The 17,364-nt window shown below is 53.2% G+C and overlaps 7 protein-coding genes across 7 annotated transcripts; 4 read left to right on the top strand and 3 right to left on the bottom strand.

Moving 5' to 3' along the window:
* Positions 1-456: 456 nt before the first annotated feature.
* ASPACDRAFT_36569 (uncharacterized protein) lies at positions 457-1,143 on the top strand (the record flags this gene model as incomplete). The annotated part of the gene is made up of 1 exon (XM_020200219.1): positions 457-1,143. One exon carries the CDS (start codon positions 457-459, stop codon positions 1,141-1,143), a length of 687 nt encoding a protein of 228 aa, XP_020051656.1.
* A 2,141-nt stretch (positions 1,144-3,284) lies between these two features.
* On the top strand, positions 3,285-4,535 carry ASPACDRAFT_16793 (uncharacterized protein; the record flags this gene model as incomplete). The annotated part of the gene is made up of 2 exons (XM_020197170.1): positions 3,285-3,682; positions 3,731-4,535. Coding segments are annotated over 2 exons (1,203 nt in total), but the record flags the coding sequence as incomplete, so codon positions are not given.
* Positions 4,536-5,264: 729 nt separating this feature from the next.
* On the top strand, positions 5,265-6,959 carry ASPACDRAFT_127386 (putative cell wall protein). The gene is made up of 2 exons (XM_020197020.1): positions 5,265-5,374; positions 5,426-6,959. Exons 1-2 carry the CDS (start codon positions 5,291-5,293, stop codon positions 6,683-6,685), a joined length of 1,344 nt encoding a protein of 447 aa, XP_020051654.1. The 5' UTR covers positions 5,265-5,290; the 3' UTR covers positions 6,686-6,959.
* A 179-nt stretch (positions 6,960-7,138) lies between these two features.
* Positions 7,139-9,101, bottom strand: ASPACDRAFT_127384 (ATG3/ATG10 family protein). The gene is made up of 2 exons (XM_020197019.1): positions 8,169-9,101; positions 7,139-8,082 (listed from the first exon to the last, which is right to left on the bottom strand). The coding sequence occupies exons 1-2, from the start codon at positions 8,741-8,743 to the stop codon at positions 7,539-7,541; spliced, it is 1,119 nt and encodes a 372-aa protein (XP_020051653.1). The 5' UTR covers positions 8,744-9,101; the 3' UTR covers positions 7,139-7,538.
* Positions 9,102-9,184: 83 nt separating this feature from the next.
* ASPACDRAFT_127381 (putative cyclin) lies at positions 9,185-10,789 on the bottom strand. The gene is made up of 2 exons (XM_020197018.1): positions 10,376-10,789; positions 9,185-10,260 (listed from the first exon to the last, which is right to left on the bottom strand). Exons 1-2 carry the CDS (start codon positions 10,634-10,636, stop codon positions 9,622-9,624), a joined length of 900 nt encoding a protein of 299 aa, XP_020051652.1. The 5' UTR covers positions 10,637-10,789; the 3' UTR covers positions 9,185-9,621.
* A 1,850-nt stretch (positions 10,790-12,639) lies between these two features.
* On the bottom strand, positions 12,640-14,357 carry ASPACDRAFT_64581 (uncharacterized protein; the record flags this gene model as incomplete). The annotated part of the gene is made up of 3 exons (XM_020204010.1): positions 12,640-13,084; positions 13,139-13,365; positions 13,416-14,357. The coding sequence occupies 3 exons, from the start codon at positions 14,355-14,357 to the stop codon at positions 12,640-12,642; spliced, it is 1,614 nt and encodes a 537-aa protein (XP_020051651.1).
* A 766-nt stretch (positions 14,358-15,123) lies between these two features.
* On the top strand, positions 15,124-17,303 carry ASPACDRAFT_55331 (uncharacterized protein; the record flags this gene model as incomplete). The annotated part of the gene is made up of 10 exons (XM_020202980.1): positions 15,124-15,149; positions 15,312-15,403; positions 15,517-15,648; positions 15,712-15,828; positions 15,877-15,960; positions 16,021-16,079; positions 16,135-16,211; positions 16,264-16,350; positions 16,519-16,875; positions 16,940-17,303. 10 exons carry the CDS (start codon positions 15,124-15,126, stop codon positions 17,301-17,303), a joined length of 1,395 nt encoding a protein of 464 aa, XP_020051650.1.
* Between the last annotated feature and the right edge of the window lie 61 nt (positions 17,304-17,364).

Below are 17,364 nucleotides of genomic sequence, written 5' to 3'. Positions count from 1 at the left end.
GCTGCTGACCCGAGATTGCCTCCTTATACATCCATTTGCGTTATCAGACGGCACTTGGCATGATCTGATCGATTCCTCAATTTATCCAGTGGTGATCCGGTATCTGTCTGCTGGCCTCGACGACGCCTTGCCTGACGTGGATCGCCTCGAATCAGGTCCTTTATAGCCGATGCTACTAACATAGATCGGATATACCGTACAAGATAATATATAAAGCAATTCAGCGGCTGGGGCAGTACCATGAGCCGGTCTGATCTACTAATTTAAACTAGTTCATTCTTCACACAAGGATTGACCTACTAAATCCCGCGACGATATCCAACTACTACTATCTGATTATCGTCATATCTTTATCACTATCGTTGTTGTCAGTTTGACGGAATCTACACAATGGGGGTACCGCAGCATATCGACCGACCGCCGGTGACTGCTGCGTTGCAGAAGAAGTCGGCAAGCATGTCGTCGCATCTTCTCAAACTGCCCCTCGAGCTTCGTCTCATGATCTATGAATATGCGCTGGACGTCCCGAACGACTATATGGACCGGCCGATGATTGTGATCAACGACCGCGGCAATGTGTTCACCGCGCGCGGACGGTATCGGGCCCTCTCCATGTGTCCCAGCTGGGTGGGCGAGAACGGTCGAGTGCGGAATCTCCTGTCCGTGAACCGGCAGATCCACGACGAGGTCGAGGACTATGTGTACTCGCACAACACCCTCTTCTTCCTCAACTCCTTCAACCTCGACCGCATGGCCGCCTTCCTGGACACCCTCAGCGCCACGGCGCGGGACCGCATCCGCAGCGTCGGCTTCGAGATCTTCTTCTTCGTCCATTCCCAAACCGGGGTGCCCAAGCGCACCCTGAAGGAGTACGAGCGAGCGGCGCGCATGCTGCGCGACAAGCTGCCGCACTGGGAGAGCACCCTGTTTTATCTAGATCCGCGGTTCTATTACCCGTCCGCCTCGGTGGGGGGTCTGCAGTCGTCGGCGCGAGGCATCTGGTCGCTAGCCACGATGTTCGGCGCCCTGGGCAAGGATCTCCATTTCTTCCCCTTGCCGTCCATGCACCGATATGTTATGGACGATGCAAAGAAGCTGCTGCAGGATCGGACGCGGGCGTCGCCTCAGAAGCTCGTCTTTTAGGTCGCTGGATGCTGGCCTTGTCATCCTCAATGGCCTGTTAGTCGTCGTGTCTTCGAAGGAGGAAAGCCAAATCATTTCCACCTCATCTCGGCCTTTTGCTCGCCATCGGCATTTTCATATCTTTTTGCTTTTTCTCATCCTTGGTGGACATGAGCTTGGAGTTCTTTTTTTCTCTCGCTCTCTTTTCCCGCTGGGTGTGTATCCGATTGGCAGTGTTCTACTCCGGAGTATACTCCAGGTTACCGGTGGGGACTATCATCTGCAGGATGACGTTGAGGACCGACTGAAACCGAGGGATTTACTCTACCTTAACCAAAGGGTAAACTCCTTGAGTCTTGGTGGTTCTCCACCTATAATATAAAACAGTATTATGAGTGTCCGCGCGGTCGCCAGCGGCGGGAGTTTTGTTGCGATGGTTTTTGGCTGGTTGCGCCCACTGGAGGGAGTTCGGATTAGCATCAGGATGGACATTGAAGGAGTTCTGGGGGCATTTTTCGGGGCGTGATCTCTGCACATATTTGTATATGTATATTGTATAGACTTTGCTTTTTTATAATTTCATGATCATCATTGTGCACCAGTCGAGGTGCAGATAACCGTGACTATCCATTCCGCGAGAAATTCCACTTTGTTTTCTTGCCGCCCCGCGCGGGTTCCGATCTATAACTCACTACGATCACATAACACATACTGAGTAGCATCGTGTACTACGTTATCGGGTGGACATGCCAGATGATGAAGGATAATCCACATGAATGGATCATGAAACCATGAAATCATTCTGGCCTTGAGTCAGGAATGAGCTAGACTATTTTTTTTTCATTTGATTTTTTTTTCTCTTTCCCAGTCGAGAATGACTGTGGTGAATCCTGGAGGGGGAAAAGGAAAAAAAGCAGAGGATAACGTCATTGACCCCTCGTGATCGACTTATTGTGTCTTCTGTTGTCGTTTTCTTCTATTGTCTGGATTGTAAGTGTATGTCATTTCACGAATCACCCCTTCTTACCTTAATAAGTGATTGTTTCCGGCTCTTATTCTTGTTCTCGTTGTTATTGTTTTCGGTGGAAGTAGACAACTGCTGCTGGGAAGCCTGGAGCCAATATTCCACTGCCTGTGCCTGGTCAGTTTTTTCCCCGTTCAAAGCTGGTACGTGTTGTTGTACTGTACGGTCTGTACTACAAGCAGAGTAACCCACCGATTCCGACTGCTGTTGCTTTTCCTGACTCTTGTTGTTTCTTCCCCCGCATTTAGTGCTTAGTGGTGGTGGTGGTGGTGGTGGTGGTGGAAGATCTTCCTGGTCGCATCCTCCGCCTCCTCGTCAGGCTCTCTCATCTTTTCTTATTTTTCTATTCTCTCCCCCTCACCCCTCCTCTCTCGCGCTCTCACTTTCTCTCCCTTCTACTTCGTTTTTTTCATTTGGTCTTCAGTCTGACAATGTCGCTCATTCAACCTCAATACTTTTAGGCTGTGATCGCCCATCCCTCCCCACTTTTCCCCATCGCATAACTGGAGTCAAGCGCAACGTCCACTTGGCCGTCCTTGTGTGGTCGCTTCTATCTACCACCGCCGTTTTCGTCCACTCGAAACACCTCCTCTTCCTCCTCGCCCACCTACTCTACAGTTTGCCTCGCAGCTTCGAGTTGTGTTTCAGGCACCGTCCAAACATTATCAATCAGGGGTTCAATCCTAATCCCATTGACCGCTGCAGACAACTAGCTTTGACCCCCCACCCTCCCCCCCTCTCCCCCACTCACCGCATTGCTCTTATTCGCCACTTGCCAGAGTGATCCGTTGTCGTGGTTCCCTTGTCATTGCGAAGCGGTGTCGCTGCATCCGTGCATTATCAATTTATCACAAGTTGTTTGGCTGTCGCCTCGTGCAGCCAACGGACTTTTTTCTTTGCTACCATACGAGCTAGTTAAGGCACTGATTTACTGATTGACTGACGGCCTTATTGTCCGCTTCATTCCAATTGTTGCCTCGTTTCTAGTTCGCCCTACTTTGCCCCTCCTCTCTCGCCCCTCCACCCATCCCTTTATGAGGGCGCGATCAACCCTCGACGAACCTAGCAAAGTACTCCCCTTCCTCCCTTTGGAGTGTCTCAGGAACCCGATCTTTTTGAGTTACCCGCAACCAACACGATGAAGTCAGCAACTGCAATCAAGTCCCCCAATGGCCATGGGAGCGTTTACAAGGAAGTGCGCTTCTCTCCTACTCCTACCCCCGTCCGTCGCACGCAATCGGTGCCAAACGCGCACCCTGTCTTGAACCCCCACGGTGCCGCTGGCGTCACCTACTCGAGCCTGAGCGCTAGTTATCTCGACCAGGCGCGATCACTACTAGACCGTCAACGAATCAGTTTCGAAAATGAAAAGAAGTTGTTCAATGAGGAACGACAACTGTGGGAAAAAGAGCGGGCGTTGTTGAAGTCGAGGATATCGGAACTAGAGGCCCTGCTAAAAGGGCGAGGATCCACCGCATCGGCGACCGTGCCGCCCGGCGCTTTTGCCTCGAATTCCTTCTCCGCCATCAATGCCCCGTACGGTCGCTTCCACTCAGTAAGTTTTGCCGACCAATTTCACGCAAGTGCGCAGGTGTGGGAGGGATCTAGCCCTGGGAGCCGGCCCACCAGGGTATTTCCTGATGCGGAGACGACGGACATCCACACTCTATCGTCGATCCCGGAGCAAGGAGCCAAATATGTCTCTGCGCCATCTTTGGATGCTGCTCTTTCTCCCAAATCGCATGCAGTAGACCCCTCTACGGGCGTCAGTGTCCCTGTACCGATCGAGAAGCTGGACAGCAAACTAGACGGGATCACCCTCAAGTCATCTGCCCTGCCCCCTGAAGTGATCGCCCGCGTGATCACACCACCATCACCGTCGCCACTCGAAACCTCCCCGACCTCCTCAACCCGCCCCCCGAATGAGCATCGCAACAGTCTGAAACTGCGATTATCCGAGCTGGGTCCCCCAGAGTTCAACTTGACCAGGAACGCCGGCCATACTCCCATGGCCAAAATCGATCGCGATATTGACACGGAGCAACCGTCGCCTCAGGAGGTCCAAGATGAGGCCAGCCCCCTTGCTCCGGCAGTGCTTCGGCAACCCGCAGAACAGTCCGATTCGTACTTTACAGACTTGCCGGAAGACCCAGCTCTGAAGGGGCCGCTCTCCTTGTTGAACGAGGAGGAACACGACAGTAGCTTTCTGAAGGAGCTTGATCAGAGGCTTCTGGACCAGGTCAAGCAGGTCCTTGGCCACCACCGCAGGGGCTCTCAGGAGGAGAGGGAAGATGAAGATGAGGCTGAGCCTCGCAGCCAGGGTGAGACCGAGGAACCTGAATTGCGGTTCAAGAAGACCACCAATTTTGGCACGGCTTTCGGAAATTCGGACTGCGGAAAAGTATAAGGCTATTTTTCTGGTGCATGAATCTGTCCCAGTATATGCTTGGAGCCATTCGCCCTCTGTGGTGTCATATGGGTGAATTTGGCTTCTTAATTGGAAACCATGACTGATGACCTTTGAACGATGCTGAACTTTTTCTTTTTGCATATGCATCGGCAACCATGTGTAACTACTAAATTCATTTTTATTCTATCGGTGCCTCACTACGAAGTACTTTTTTGTTGTCTGATTAATCTGTTGGCCGAGCAGCAGCGATGACTCTGCGGCTCCTTGCATCGACCCCGGCCGGAGCAAGCTGTATCCTCCACCCTATCTCCTTAGCCCCTTCGGTGAAGAAAGGACTGCGACTGAAATTGTTCGAGGGCGATCCGGACGGAGTGTGGCTGCTGTTGCTGATAAGATGAGAGCTATTTGGATCGAGATCTTGGATCAATTGACGCCACTGTCTCGTGGGCCTTGCTTGGGCCCATGGGTTGCCTGGCAATGGCTACAAGGTACAACAACAACCTCCTAGAAAGGGCTATCCTAGGGTAACTCCCTTACAAGGCCCAGCTTCAGGATATAAAGACCTGATAGATTCTGGTTGGACTGATCTTTCTTCAGACTCATCATCGGCTGTCTTCATCACAGCATCCATTCTTTCTCTCCCATACACTCACTCGCTGACACTTTGCTGGCTTTATTCTGACCTGCAATCACATTCTTTCTCAACTCTTTTTTTTTTACAGATCTTCAATATCATGTACAACTCCAAGAGCCTTTCGGCACTCTTGTGCCTTGCCCTCGTCACTCCTTCCGCTCTGTCGGCACCTGTTGCCTCCAAGGTAAGTCGGCCTGGTGGGCTCAACGTCCGGGACAATTCTAACATATCGCAGAGCACAACCCTGGCCGAAAGGCAATTCGACTCAGAGAGCTTTGCGGGGAGCGGCACCGATATCTCCATCCCCGATGGACCCTACTACAACACGGCGAGCGCCGCCGCCTCTCGCTACCACGAAGGCAGCGGTAAGGACAGCGGATCGCATGAAACGGACAGCAGCACCGCTGCAGGCCAGGCCTGGAATATCGGGATCCCCGACGGTCCCAGCTACACTGGAGGCAACGCCGCCTCCTCTCACTACCACGAAGGCAGCGACAAGAACGGTGATGGCAAGAACAGTGGCTCGCATCAATCGGACAGCACCGATGCAGGTCAGTCTTGGAATATCGGGATTCCTGACGGACCCAATGTCAACATGGGTAACTTCTACCATGTGAGCCATGAGAGCTCGGAGGCACCTAAGTCTGAGCCCAAGCCTGAGCCCAAGCCTGAGCCCGAGCCTAAGCCCGAGCCCAAGCCCGAGCCCAAGCCTCAGCATCCGGAGACCACAGAGCCGGCATCACCACCGCCTTCACCACCGCACAATGAGCCGGCCCCTCCCGCTCCTGCTCCTCAGACCTCGGAGGCACCCAACCCCAACCCTTCTGCTGTTGCTCCTCCTACCCATGAAGGGCCCGGAAGTGCACCCGTCCCTGCCCCTCCGTCCCCTCAAACCCCGACCACTGCCCCTGCTCCTCCCCAGGAAAAGCCTTCTGCGGGTCCTTCTGAGCCTGTCGCTCCGGTCCCTGCTCCTGCCCCTGGCCCGGCCCCTGCCGCCCCGGTTGATGCCTCTCCTGTTGAGAAGCCTGCTAGCCCTGTCCCTGCTCCCGAAGCTGAGGGCCCTGGTGCTGAGGAACCTGCCGAAGATTGCCCTTCTCCCGAGTCTGAGGAGGGAGCTGCTCCTAGCCCTGCTCCTGAGTCTGCTCCTGAGTCTGCTCCCGAGTCTGCTCCCGAGTCTGCTCCTGAGTCCGCGCCTGAGTCCGCGCCTGAGTCCAGCCCCAAGTCTCCTGCTGAGTCCGGCCCAGCACCCGGCCCTGAGACCGAAAAGCCCACGTCTACCCCGGCGTCTGCTCCCGCTCCCGAAACCAAGCCTGAGTCTGCCCCCGAGACCCAACCCCAACCCGGCCCTGACGCTCCCGCCGCCGCACCCAGCAGCCCCGCATCAACCCCCGCCACAGAGCCCAAGACAGTCCCTGAGAACGAGAACAAGCCTGCCCCTGCCCCTGCGCCTGTGTCCCCGCCACTCCCCGCCTACACTTGTCAATGTCCTGCCTAGATCCCTTTGAAGATGGATCCAATGGAATAGTGGCAATCTACACGCAGCGCTTTAAGCACGTCTTTCCCCCCTCTCATCAATCAGCGATCATTTTCCCTTTCATCTGCTTCAAACTTCCCTTCTCTATACAAATTTCTGGCTGATCATGTATTGTTTGCTTCTCAACGGAGCAAAACCGGAGTATTTACTGTCGTATCCATCTGTTCAACTCCCAACATGATGTGTAATTTTTCTTTGTCGGGATTGCATGATTGTACGTTTTTTTTTTTTTTTGCTTTCTTATATGGCCTTTCTAATCATGATGACCTCTTACTCATTCATTGTTGTGGTTTTTTGATATTGAAAATGATAGTCTATTCGGAATTTAGAAATAGGATTATATATTATCACTATGGATTCTACATTGGGAGATTTCAATACAGATTTCAGATTTCAGATTTCAGATTTAATTTTCATGCCTCGTTTCGCTCGCTAGTAGAAGTTTTGCAGTTTGTGACAAAAGTGAAGCTGGAAGAAGGAGGAGAGGGGAAGCTGAACCGGTGGCGGGCTGTAATTCTTATTGCTTGAGAAGGGAGCAAACGAACGACCGTCATATCTCGCCGAGGGCAAACAAACTAATAATCCCTTCGAGAGAGTGCAGATGACGAGCATTAGCGACCAGAGAATTGAACAACAGAAAAGCTAAGAGAAGAGGCAAATGGTAGTTAGTTAGTTAGTAAATAAGTAGAGTTAAGTTCAATAACCATGAGATGAAAAAACAAACGCCTGAACCGCAACCCAACTCCTATGCCTACTACACCTACCTTGGTAAACTCAACACGCACACAAGAAAAACAAAAACCACGAACGAAACTCAAACCCCCATCGTAAAATCATGCTCAATCCCCGGCGTCACACTGGCGATGAACTTCAAAAACACCACCAGATACTGATCCACCCGGATCGCAAACTGTTCTTCTTCGTCGTCTTCGTCGTCGTGATGATCATGCTGCAACACCTCCCACTCATCGCCGTGTTTCTCCGTCTTTGGGGAATCGTGAACCGAAAGCCCGCGCACGGGATCAACGAGCCCTTCCACCTTAGTGTCATGCTGTTGTTTCTGGGCGGCAGCGCGCAGTTTCTCGCGCCGGATCTTCAGCGCGGCGTCCGCGCGGTCCAGGAGGGTCTTCATGACGGAGGCGTGGCGGCAAGGGTGCACGGTGGCCATTTTGACGTTGCCATCAAACCAGGGAAAATCTTCGAGGGTCACGGTCTTGTCCTTGTAGTCGCCGACGATGTCCTCCATCATGAGCGGGGGCGGGAGGGGTTCCGAGGGGGAGAGGTAGCCCGATAGGTAGAGGCGCGGGGTGCGGTAGAAGTTGCTGTAGGTGATGTAGAGGTTGTAGGTTCTTGTTGGTCTGTGAGGGAAGGGGGGGGTTTATCATCAGTGGGACTGTCTTTATTTGGTGGAAGGTGAAAAGGGAAGGCAAAGGGGGGAACCTACGTCGAAAGCCCCGAACTCTTCCCCACGGGCTCCCGGATAATCGCCTCCTCATCGTCATCCTCATCCTCCATGTCGGGGATATCCTCTTCATCTTCCTCCTCTTCCTCTTGATCGGCATGGTCCGCGACGTTCCCCGCTTCATCGACGGTGCGGATATCCCCTATCCTTCCTCCAGCAGCGCTACCGCCCTGAGCTGGTGATGAGGAGGAAGCACCACCACCAGTCCTCAACCACCCTTCCTCCTCATCACCACCCTCAGCACCATCCCCAAAAAGCATATCCCGAACAATCTCCTCCTCCCGCCCCGCATCCCCCGCGAAATCATCGTTCAACCGCCGGTGGCACGGCACGCCCCGCGTCACCAGGAACTGTTTGCCGGCCGGTAAGTAGGAGACACGTTTTCCGGGCGACGAGGCGTCCGCCCACGCCCATGAGGGGAATTTGTAGACGAGATAATCGCCGGCGAGCACGAACTCCTCGGGGGTGATTTGGCCGGTCGTCCGGAAGGTGGAGGTGCGGGAGATTGGGGCTAGGCGGTCGCGCCAGGTGCTGAGGGTTGAGTGAAGGATGTTCATGGTTGGAAGGTTTGGGTGAGAAAAGAGGTGAGGGAGGGGGAGTTGGTGTTTGTTGAAGTGAGGTGGGTGATGAACTGGATGGAGGGGGTTGCTGGGTGGGATCTGGAGGTTGTTGAGTTGCGTTGCGTCGCGTCGGTGTTAGGTTGTGGGGTTTGGGTTTGGGTTTAGGTGTGGGTTTGGGTTTATTGAGGTGTGCTTGGTGCTGTGTTTATTCAGCCGCTGTAAGAGTAATGTAGTTAGGTGTTGGTTGTAGATGTGCTTGTAGTTGTAGCCCAGTTGTAGATAGGAAGTAATGGAGGAGTATGTCAGGTTGGCGGTGAAAAGGAAAGTAGGGGGAAATGAGGGGGTGACGTTGATCCCGCCCGCTGCTGACTCGGCCCTGCGGCACGCGGGGCTTATCGTCACTTATCATGTGGCTGATGACTACTTGTCTGTTCCTTCCTACTTGTTACACTATGCACGTGAGTCTTTACTTGAGTGCGAAATTTCATCATTTGAGTGCCTAAGAACTCCTCATTGCACTTGCTCTGGTCATACACTACTCACACAATACTTTCCTAGGTCCGATTGCCTCTCAAGCTGGTGCGTCCCCGACCTAAGAGCGCCACCTCCCGGGATCGTAGCGCCGCTACGGCGACACCTTCCAGCCGGATAGCAGGACTTCTCCCCAGCCGCCAGCCGGCCAGGTGAGGACCCTCGGGGGACTCTTGTTCTTTGCAAGCTGGACCCGGACCCGGAATTGGAGCTTGAACGCTCGACCGCTATCTGCCGATCTGCAGCAATCGGCTCGAGTCCCCAAGCCAGCCAGTAGCAAGCTGTGTAACTGTCTCAGTATTCGAACAATACTAGCTTCAATCCACGCTGCCCACCACCTCAATTCACTCCCCCTCCGCCCGCCTCCGCTCAATCTCCGCCTCGACCTCCTCGACCGTCATCGGCACCGCTCTCCCCTTCCACTTCTCCAACTCCGCTGTCGCAAACCCCTCCATACTCCGCATCGCCACCACCAGGAACCCCAGCTCCTCGCGGTCCACATCAAACACCTCCCACCACTCACTGTTCACCAGCTTCACGCCTTCCTCCCGCGCCGCCAGGTAGATCGCCGCCACCGCCAGCGCATTGGGCTGGTGCGTCACGTACAGCAGCTGCGGCGACATGAGCGCCGCGTTCAGGTGCGCGAACACTCGCCGCGCCACCGCCGGCGCCGTTACCCCCAGCGTCTGCAGGTACGTCAGCGAGACCGTGTGCGGCAGCGCGACGTGCGTGTTGAACCCCAGCGTCCGCAGGAGGAGCGCCTCCGTGCGCATCAGCCCCAGCCGCTGCGCCTGGTATTGTCCCTCCGTGAGCACGTAGGTCTCCGGGTTAGGCGGTTCCTTGGTGACGGGGCTTGGGTTCGTGCACCATAGCGGGGAGGCCTCTTTGGATAGGAGGAAGCCGTAGACGTTGAGGATGGAGCGCGGGGAGGTCGGCTGGAAGCTGAGTTTGGCCGTTAGGTACAGGGCGGCGGCGGAGACGTCCTGCGTAGATGATTTACCCGATTAGTTTGTGTCAAGTCTAGCTGTTGTATTTTGTAGGGCTCGACCGATAATGAGCTAAAGCTCCAGTGGAGTAAAGGGACAGGGTAGGGCCAACCTTCACGTTGTATATCCGAAGACTCCCTCCTTCGGATCCGATCCAGAACCGCGTGAATGTGACAATGGCCTGGGCGATGATGTCTTGCGATAGCCGGAGGTACACCCCTGCTGCTTGCGTGAGGAGGGCCCCGGCAAAGCGGATTGAGGCCTCTAGGTCGGGTGCGACCCCGTCGATGGAGGAGGACGAGTTGGAGAGTTGTTCGGGGGTCGCGAGCGCATTGCTCAGGAACTTGAGTCCGCTCGATGCTGGGGTTGCCATGGTCGACTTTGACGAAAGGAAAAGGCACAGGCAAGGATTTGCAGAGAGATTCGTATCCGGGCGTTCAAGCCGAGTAGCCCAGCGATGGTATGCCGTGTCGAAAGCTGTTATCGCGGTGTTGTCTTGCACTGATGAAGCTGTTGGATCGGGGAGATTGCTCGGGCAGAATAGCTGGTCTTTCACCGCCCTAGATCTGCTCGCTTACATAAGGACGTGAGGGAATGACCTCATCGATGGGATAGCATGTGGAATTACTTCAGCTTTGTTGCTCGAATGCTTGACTAATGTCGGGATGGTCAAGATGCACCAGTCCTAGTAGAGCTTTCTAGATACATAGTACTTGTGTATGGTCTGTCTTTACGCACCGCCCAGGCTTGGAATTGAAATAGATTTCCAAAGCATCGCAGCAGGTGGTATTTGTGGTGTAGAGCAGACATTTAGACTACGAATGGATGGAAGCTATCGGTGGAATAGGCTCCTGCACTAAAGCAGTAAGGAAATAAAGCTATTCAACTTGTTGATCTTAATATATACAGGGGAAAAAATAGTAGCAACGGAAGACATCCCAGTCCTGGCGCCGGGATAAGCACATTGACCCGAGGATGGCGGCGAGGCCGATGATCGGCCGGGTGACGTTTTGCCTGCTGGGAGATAAGCTCCTTCCTGTAATAATTATTCTTTCGCTATATCAAAGCAGTCGGACTCGAAGATAGAGCAGGTTAAGCGTTCCGTGCCACGTATTAAAGAACCACCGCTGCATGGATACCCAGCTCGTGTTCTGGTACCAAGCCTTTGTTCTTGCCATGGAGGTGAAACGCGCGCCCCTTGGGACACTGGATGTCATGGAATATAGTGCACAATCAGATCCAAGATTGTGGAGCAGCTGCACCCAAGTAGGTGATGCTCCAGCGGGTCCCCGCGCCCATGTCGAGCTGTACGGAGCTCGGTCGATGCCGCGGTGGCCTGGCTCTTAGAGACTTGGCATAGGGCGAACTGGGTTGACAGCCATGTTGAACGGTAGAGGATGGTACTCCGCTGACGAAGACGGATTTTGGTGGCCAAGGGGATGTGACCAGATCTGGAGCGGGCTGATCCTGGAGGTCTCAGGTCAAGGCAGAGATCAACGGCGCGCTCAGAGGGTGGATTCGGTGACTGGCATGCTGGTGCAGATTCTCGTATATGGCCGATTGTGTATAGGGGCAATCACCGCCCGGTGAACGTAAGATCAAGTGTTGCCATTATGCCGAGTGACAGACGTTTGAGATGATTGGTTTCTCGAGGCATCTCCAGAGCTTGACTGAGCATATTTTCAGGTTGTACGGGGAGAGAGGTACACAGACCCTCTAATATGATCCGCAAAGAAAGGGGGCTGCTTCTGGCCATTGCACCTGTGTAGCTCTGCAATGTCCTTCGCGACTATATCATTCGCGACTATATCATTCACAAATCTAGTGAGTTCGTTTTGGATCAGGCTTCCGCCATCCAACGCTTCGTGCTCCCCCTCATCCCCTACTCGATTATGGCTGAAAGCCGCGCATTCCGTTCGAGGCGACAACGACCAGCACGTGAAATTGATCGAGAGACCGAGGGGCTATCCTCGAGTGCGAACGTTCTTGTACCCCACCGGCCTCCTTCGAAGAAGACAGCAATGACAAATCATCGCAGACGTTTTAGATAATCGAATGTAGACTCGGCGAATTGAATCGGCGACTTAGGAAACACACCGAGCATCTGAAGAGATGAGTGCAGAAGGAGTTATATACATTCCTCGCACAAGTTCCTGAGATTGATGACTTCGATTCGACCATGAGCGTATTATTGCATGTGTACTACCTAGTACGTTATAAGATCAGCGTCGACTCTGAGCCAATGCCGCGTTATGGAAATTAGACACTAGTATCATTCCTTGTCCAACAAGCAAGAGAGGACACACTCCGAGCTAGATATTATACGTCAAAAGTAGCAAACTTTTCACTGCCCGCGTGCACCTACATGCGAGGGCTCTACTGATGACCGCCTTTATTTTGGTGACTCCCCTTATGCAGATGAAACGCCTTGTGGTCATACGGCTTAGAGCCTTGCTCAGGCTCCTTGTAATTCGATGAGCAAGAAGTCTGTCCTTCTTGACCGGGAACGCTAGCAGTCTGGCTAGGGGCAGCCGAGCTTAAGCTTTGCTGGCTGGCAGCCACACCTGCGCTGGATGGAAGTGCTGACGATCCTGCCGCAGCTGTAATGGATGAAGCTGCTGACGATCCTGCCACAGCTGTACTGGACGCGTATACTGAAGAGCTTGCTGCACCCAGACCACCAGGTCCGCTCAGGTGTAGAAGAGCAGAGTATGGAGACTGGCCGGGATAGAAGCTCGTTGGCGCAGAAGGGATAGTATAGGACGTATTGGCCAGCATCGCCGTGGTAATATCGTCGACCATCCAGGTAGTGGTATACACCCTTGCGACAATTGGTTAGTGAGTTAGCTTAGCTTGTTGCAGAGAGAAAGCTTACCCGATAGATGTCATCGTCTGATGTGCGGTGTAACCGGTCGCGGCAGCGGTCGATGCCGTTTCCAAGCATGCACCCTTGCCATAGGCATTCTCGCAAGCGTAGACGACGTAGTCATCCTCGCTGAACATGTTCACATTCTCAAGACTGATCTCGGTGCAAGGTACCTCGGATCCGCATTGAAATCGAATAGCTGGACGTGCATTGTTCGAATTGTACCCATGCCAGTTCTGTCTAGAATTATCATGCGGCCCCACAACCCCTAGGATGTTCGCTTTACCTTGAACGTGAGGTTGGTGATCTCCACTCCATCTCCGTCGTGTGCTGATCCCCAGCTGGAATCGATCGACAGCGGATAAGAGCCGCCAGGAACTGTGACCGTGTCCCAGACGATGTTTCTGACCGTGCCATTGCCCCCATTGTACTTGATGAAGCATGGGTCCGCATCGTTCGCATAGATGTGTCGGTAGTAGATGTCATGGATATCAGTCCCCGTGGAGAGGGAGCCAATTGACATTCCACCGCTGAGGTTGCAGTAAACGCTCTCAATCAAGAGGTTGTATGAAGGGTTCTTGACCGTCGCACACTCATCGCCGTTGGTTGCCTCGACGTCGTGAATCCACACGTTTTCTCCCCATACATCAATCGCATCAGTACCCCCAAGAACAGTAGGCCCGCGCATGATGATGTTGTAGATTTCGCCATTGCTGATCGTGTCTAGGGTGAGGTAGTACGCAGGCGAGTCGACCAGCGCGAGACCATGCACGGAGAAGTTGCTCATCTCCTCGAAGCGCATGAGACGTGGGCCGTACTCGCCCTGCGACAAGTACTCGTTGCCATAGCCTTGTATAGCACCGCGGGAGTTACCCGAGAAAAATTCGAAGTCCTTGCAATTGCGAAAGGAAAACATCGTACTGCCCTCGGCCCCAGTGCGATGAACCACCCCGTCTAGTTGCACAGCCGACGAGACACCATCCTTCAGCGCTGGAAACGTCGCCATGGAGAAGTTACCCGGTGGGATATACACCAGTCCGCCTTTGGCACAGTCGCTCCAAGCAGAAGACAGGGCCGGGCCGATATCTGTGCCATTGCCGGGAAAGCCACCGTAGTCGACGATGTTGCAGACCTTGTTAGCCGCCTTGGAGGCATAAGAAGTCGTCGGACCGACGGCGCCAGACAGTTGCGCGGCGGCCGGGAGAGCAAAGAGTAGGAATGTCAACATGTTGTCGTCTTCATGTGGACTTGGGTGAGATCATGGTCGTCGGCGAGAAAGGTCGAACTATATAGACAAGAGCCCCTTCCCATAATGCCTCCTTGCGCTGGTCACCCTTTCAGGGCTTCTGGGTGAAAAGCATGTTGAGTCCATAACCGGAACTTGGCCCCGTAGGATAATTGCTGTCGTTGTTTCAGATTGAGTTATCACGCGCTTCGCTTAGATCGTAGACGAATCCGTGACAGCTTTCGCAAGATCGACAGATTCTGCTGCCGCGGCCCCTGATAATATTCCCACATGGCGACGGTGGGCTAAACTTAGCGTGAGCTATTGGACCCGGCGCCTCAACGTGGATTTGACAGCATTGAGCCGTTGACATGGCATCGGCCGAAGTTGAGTCTTGATACATGACTCGCAGAATATCGGAGGAACACCTCGGCTGTTGAGATAATTCTCAGTTGCAATAATAATAATAGACGTGAAGAAGAGATCGTCGTCATCTTCGGCGGGGCCGACAGTGAAGCCAACGGCACATGGCGGATACACCAAGTACGAGTACCATTTCCTATGGGAGGTGGGTTGCAAGGAAGTGAAGAACCAGACATGAGCTTCAACTTCGCGGATTGAGAATCAACGCATCTGCCGTGGGAATGCAAAAGACAGAAAGAAATGCGAACCGGACGTCCCGGGTAACAGTTAGCACTAATTGAACCAACACCCATTGTGTCATCACTCGACACGTCTGACCCTCAATCCTAACACTGATCTGTGAGCTATGGTCCGTAAGCATCTGCTGATGAAGTAAGTAGTCTTCTCAACAACCATACCTAACATCCGAGCCATGACCGGCCTCAGGATCAATCTTCCCATTGCCGTTGTTGCTGTGGCGATATATCTCACCACAGCCTATTAATCTCATATCCGTCATCATCTTTTGGGGAGAGCGAACATCCCTATTCTTAGTGCATCCATCTTTCCACCAACAGTCACAGACTTTACTCGCGACATCAAATATATCGGAAGTCGTACTCCTGGGGTTGAGCACTCTAGAATGTGTTTTATGCAGAAGAGCCAACCGGTCAACGACGATTTGCACCTGCAGTCCCAGCAAGCCCGCCCAAGGGATCCATCATTGATGCTAGCAAGTCCGCTGCTTGATGTATTCAAGGCGTGGAAAATATACTGCCCTTCACCAGCCGAGTGAGCAATATAAGTGAGAACTGTCTGAGTCTGCGAATCGCTCGACCTTCAGGGGTACAGAGGGATGCCAAGCTACCAGTTGCGGTCTGGATACATGGAGGTTTGTCCAGCTATCTCTGTCAATGGGACAAAAGAGATTCTTACGACATGTCTTTCGCGATAGGAGACCATGCACTGGGTTCAGTTTCCGATCAATTGTACACTCCCGACGGCTTGCTGAGGGCGGCTGCTGCGGCAGGGAAACCATTAATATATGTTGGTATCAACTATCGCTTGATGAGTAAGAGCGCTCGACTTTCTGCGAACGTGCGGAGACTGAGTCGCCTAGTATTTGGCCTCGCCACGAGCAAGGCAATGATTGAGACCAAGCAGACAAATGCAGGATTGCGCGATCAGCGAGCTGCTTCACAGTGTAGGTTTCATGCCTTCGTCAAAATATCCCAAACGACTTTCAGGAACTGATATGTCCCAGGGGTTCAGGATCGCATTGAAGTATCCGGGGGTAACCCAGATAGAGGTATCATTTCACGAGTTTGACCCAGACACGCGATGATTGACCACTTGATCCAGTGACTGCTATGGCCAGAGCGTGGGAGCCAGCGACATCGGCCTGCATCTGACATCATTCAACGGATCCCAAGACGTCCTTTTCCAGCAAGCAATGTTAGCCATTTGTAGACAACACTAGGTACCCACACTGACTATCGCAACACAGGATGATGTCCGGCGCACCCGGCGTCAACTTCAACAGCGACCCGGTCTTCGTTGCGAACAACACTGTGGCCATAGCCAGGCAAGTAGGGTGCGCCAACGACGATGAAGGCCAATCCATTGAGACCTTAAAATGCCTGCGGGCTGTCCCAGCTGACTTTTTGGACCAATGTAACTGTCAATGAGGCCCGAAAAACCCGTCCCCATTTGGTGAAGGATACTTCTACCCGACTATCGACAATGACTAACTTAACGGCAGGACGTCTCAACTAATGCGTACCGGTAAATTCGTCAAGAATATTCCCATAGTAGCATCGTGGGTGATCGATGATGGGGCTTGGTATGCATCTCCGCAGACAGCCACAGACGAAGACGTCCTTGGTAGCTTCGGGCTCTGGCTACACGGCCTATTTCAATCAACGAAAGAAAAGCTCTTGCGATTGTACCCGGTAGAATATTTCAACCACATGGTCCGCCCAAACTATCACAGTGGAATGTCGCCGCAATATTTCCTTACGGCGCAGATGAGTCGGGATATCTGGTTTGCCTGCCCCGTATTGGATCTTTCATGGCAGTATGCCCAGACCGGAGGTTCAAACGCATCGTGGACCTGGTTGTACGAGCACAATTGCAACAAGATTCATACCTGTCTTTGAAGCGATGGGAGTGCCTATGTAGAGAGTGGCACATCTCAGTGACATACCATATGTGTTCAATAACCTGCACTTTGCAGGGGGTGCGGATAACTCGTTGGATCAAATGGCGCTCAGTGAGACGGTTAGTAAGGCGATTGTCCATGAAGGTCGCCCGGGAGGAGAGGGTGCTGGTGTGCAGAAATGGTCATCTGCATATCCTACTACGCGCGATGGGCAGCGATCAAGAGAGAGTGCTAGTAAACTGTCGATTCAGCTCATCGGGGGTCCTCTGGGGTTGTTGGAGGTGGCGATTGGTAGAGACGGGGATATCGGTGTGATGACGGCAGCACAGCAAGCATTAGCGTGGGAGAGGTTGTTTGATCGGTGTGATTTTATCAACAGTCCTTAGATGAGAGATGAAGCTGGAGTTTGAGACTAGTATGAAATTGCTGTCTGGTTCGGTCGAATCG

The sequence above is a fragment of the Aspergillus aculeatus genome (assembly GCF_001890905.1).
Source record: "Aspergillus aculeatus ATCC 16872 unplaced genomic scaffold ASPACscaffold_21, whole genome shotgun sequence".
Classification (NCBI taxonomy): domain Eukaryota; kingdom Fungi; phylum Ascomycota; class Eurotiomycetes; order Eurotiales; family Aspergillaceae; genus Aspergillus; species Aspergillus aculeatus.
Note: the sequence above shows the minus strand (reverse complement) of the source record. Positions and strands in the feature narration are given on the sequence as shown.

Bases quoted from the DNA above. Each gene is read 5' to 3' on its own strand.
- ASPACDRAFT_127381 (XM_020197018.1), bottom strand. From the start codon at position 10,636: ATGGCAACCCCAGCATCGAGCGGACTCAAGTTCCTGAGCAATGCGCTC. The intron at 10,261-10,375 runs GTTGGCCCTACC...TCATCTACGCAG, and splicing joins TTCGGATATACAACGTGAAG to GACGTCTCCGCCGCCGCCCT.
- ASPACDRAFT_127384 (XM_020197019.1), bottom strand. From the start codon at position 8,743: ATGAACATCCTTCACTCAACCCTCAGCACCTGGCGCGACCGCCTAGCC. The intron at 8,083-8,168 runs GTAGGTTCCCCC...CTTCCCTCACAG, and splicing joins AAGAGTTCGGGGCTTTCGAC to ACCAACAAGAACCTACAACC.
- ASPACDRAFT_127386 (XM_020197020.1), top strand. From the start codon at position 5,291: ATGTACAACTCCAAGAGCCTTTCGGCACTCTTGTGCCTTGCCCTCGTC. The intron at 5,375-5,425 runs GTAAGTCGGCCT...AACATATCGCAG, and splicing joins CGGCACCTGTTGCCTCCAAG to AGCACAACCCTGGCCGAAAG.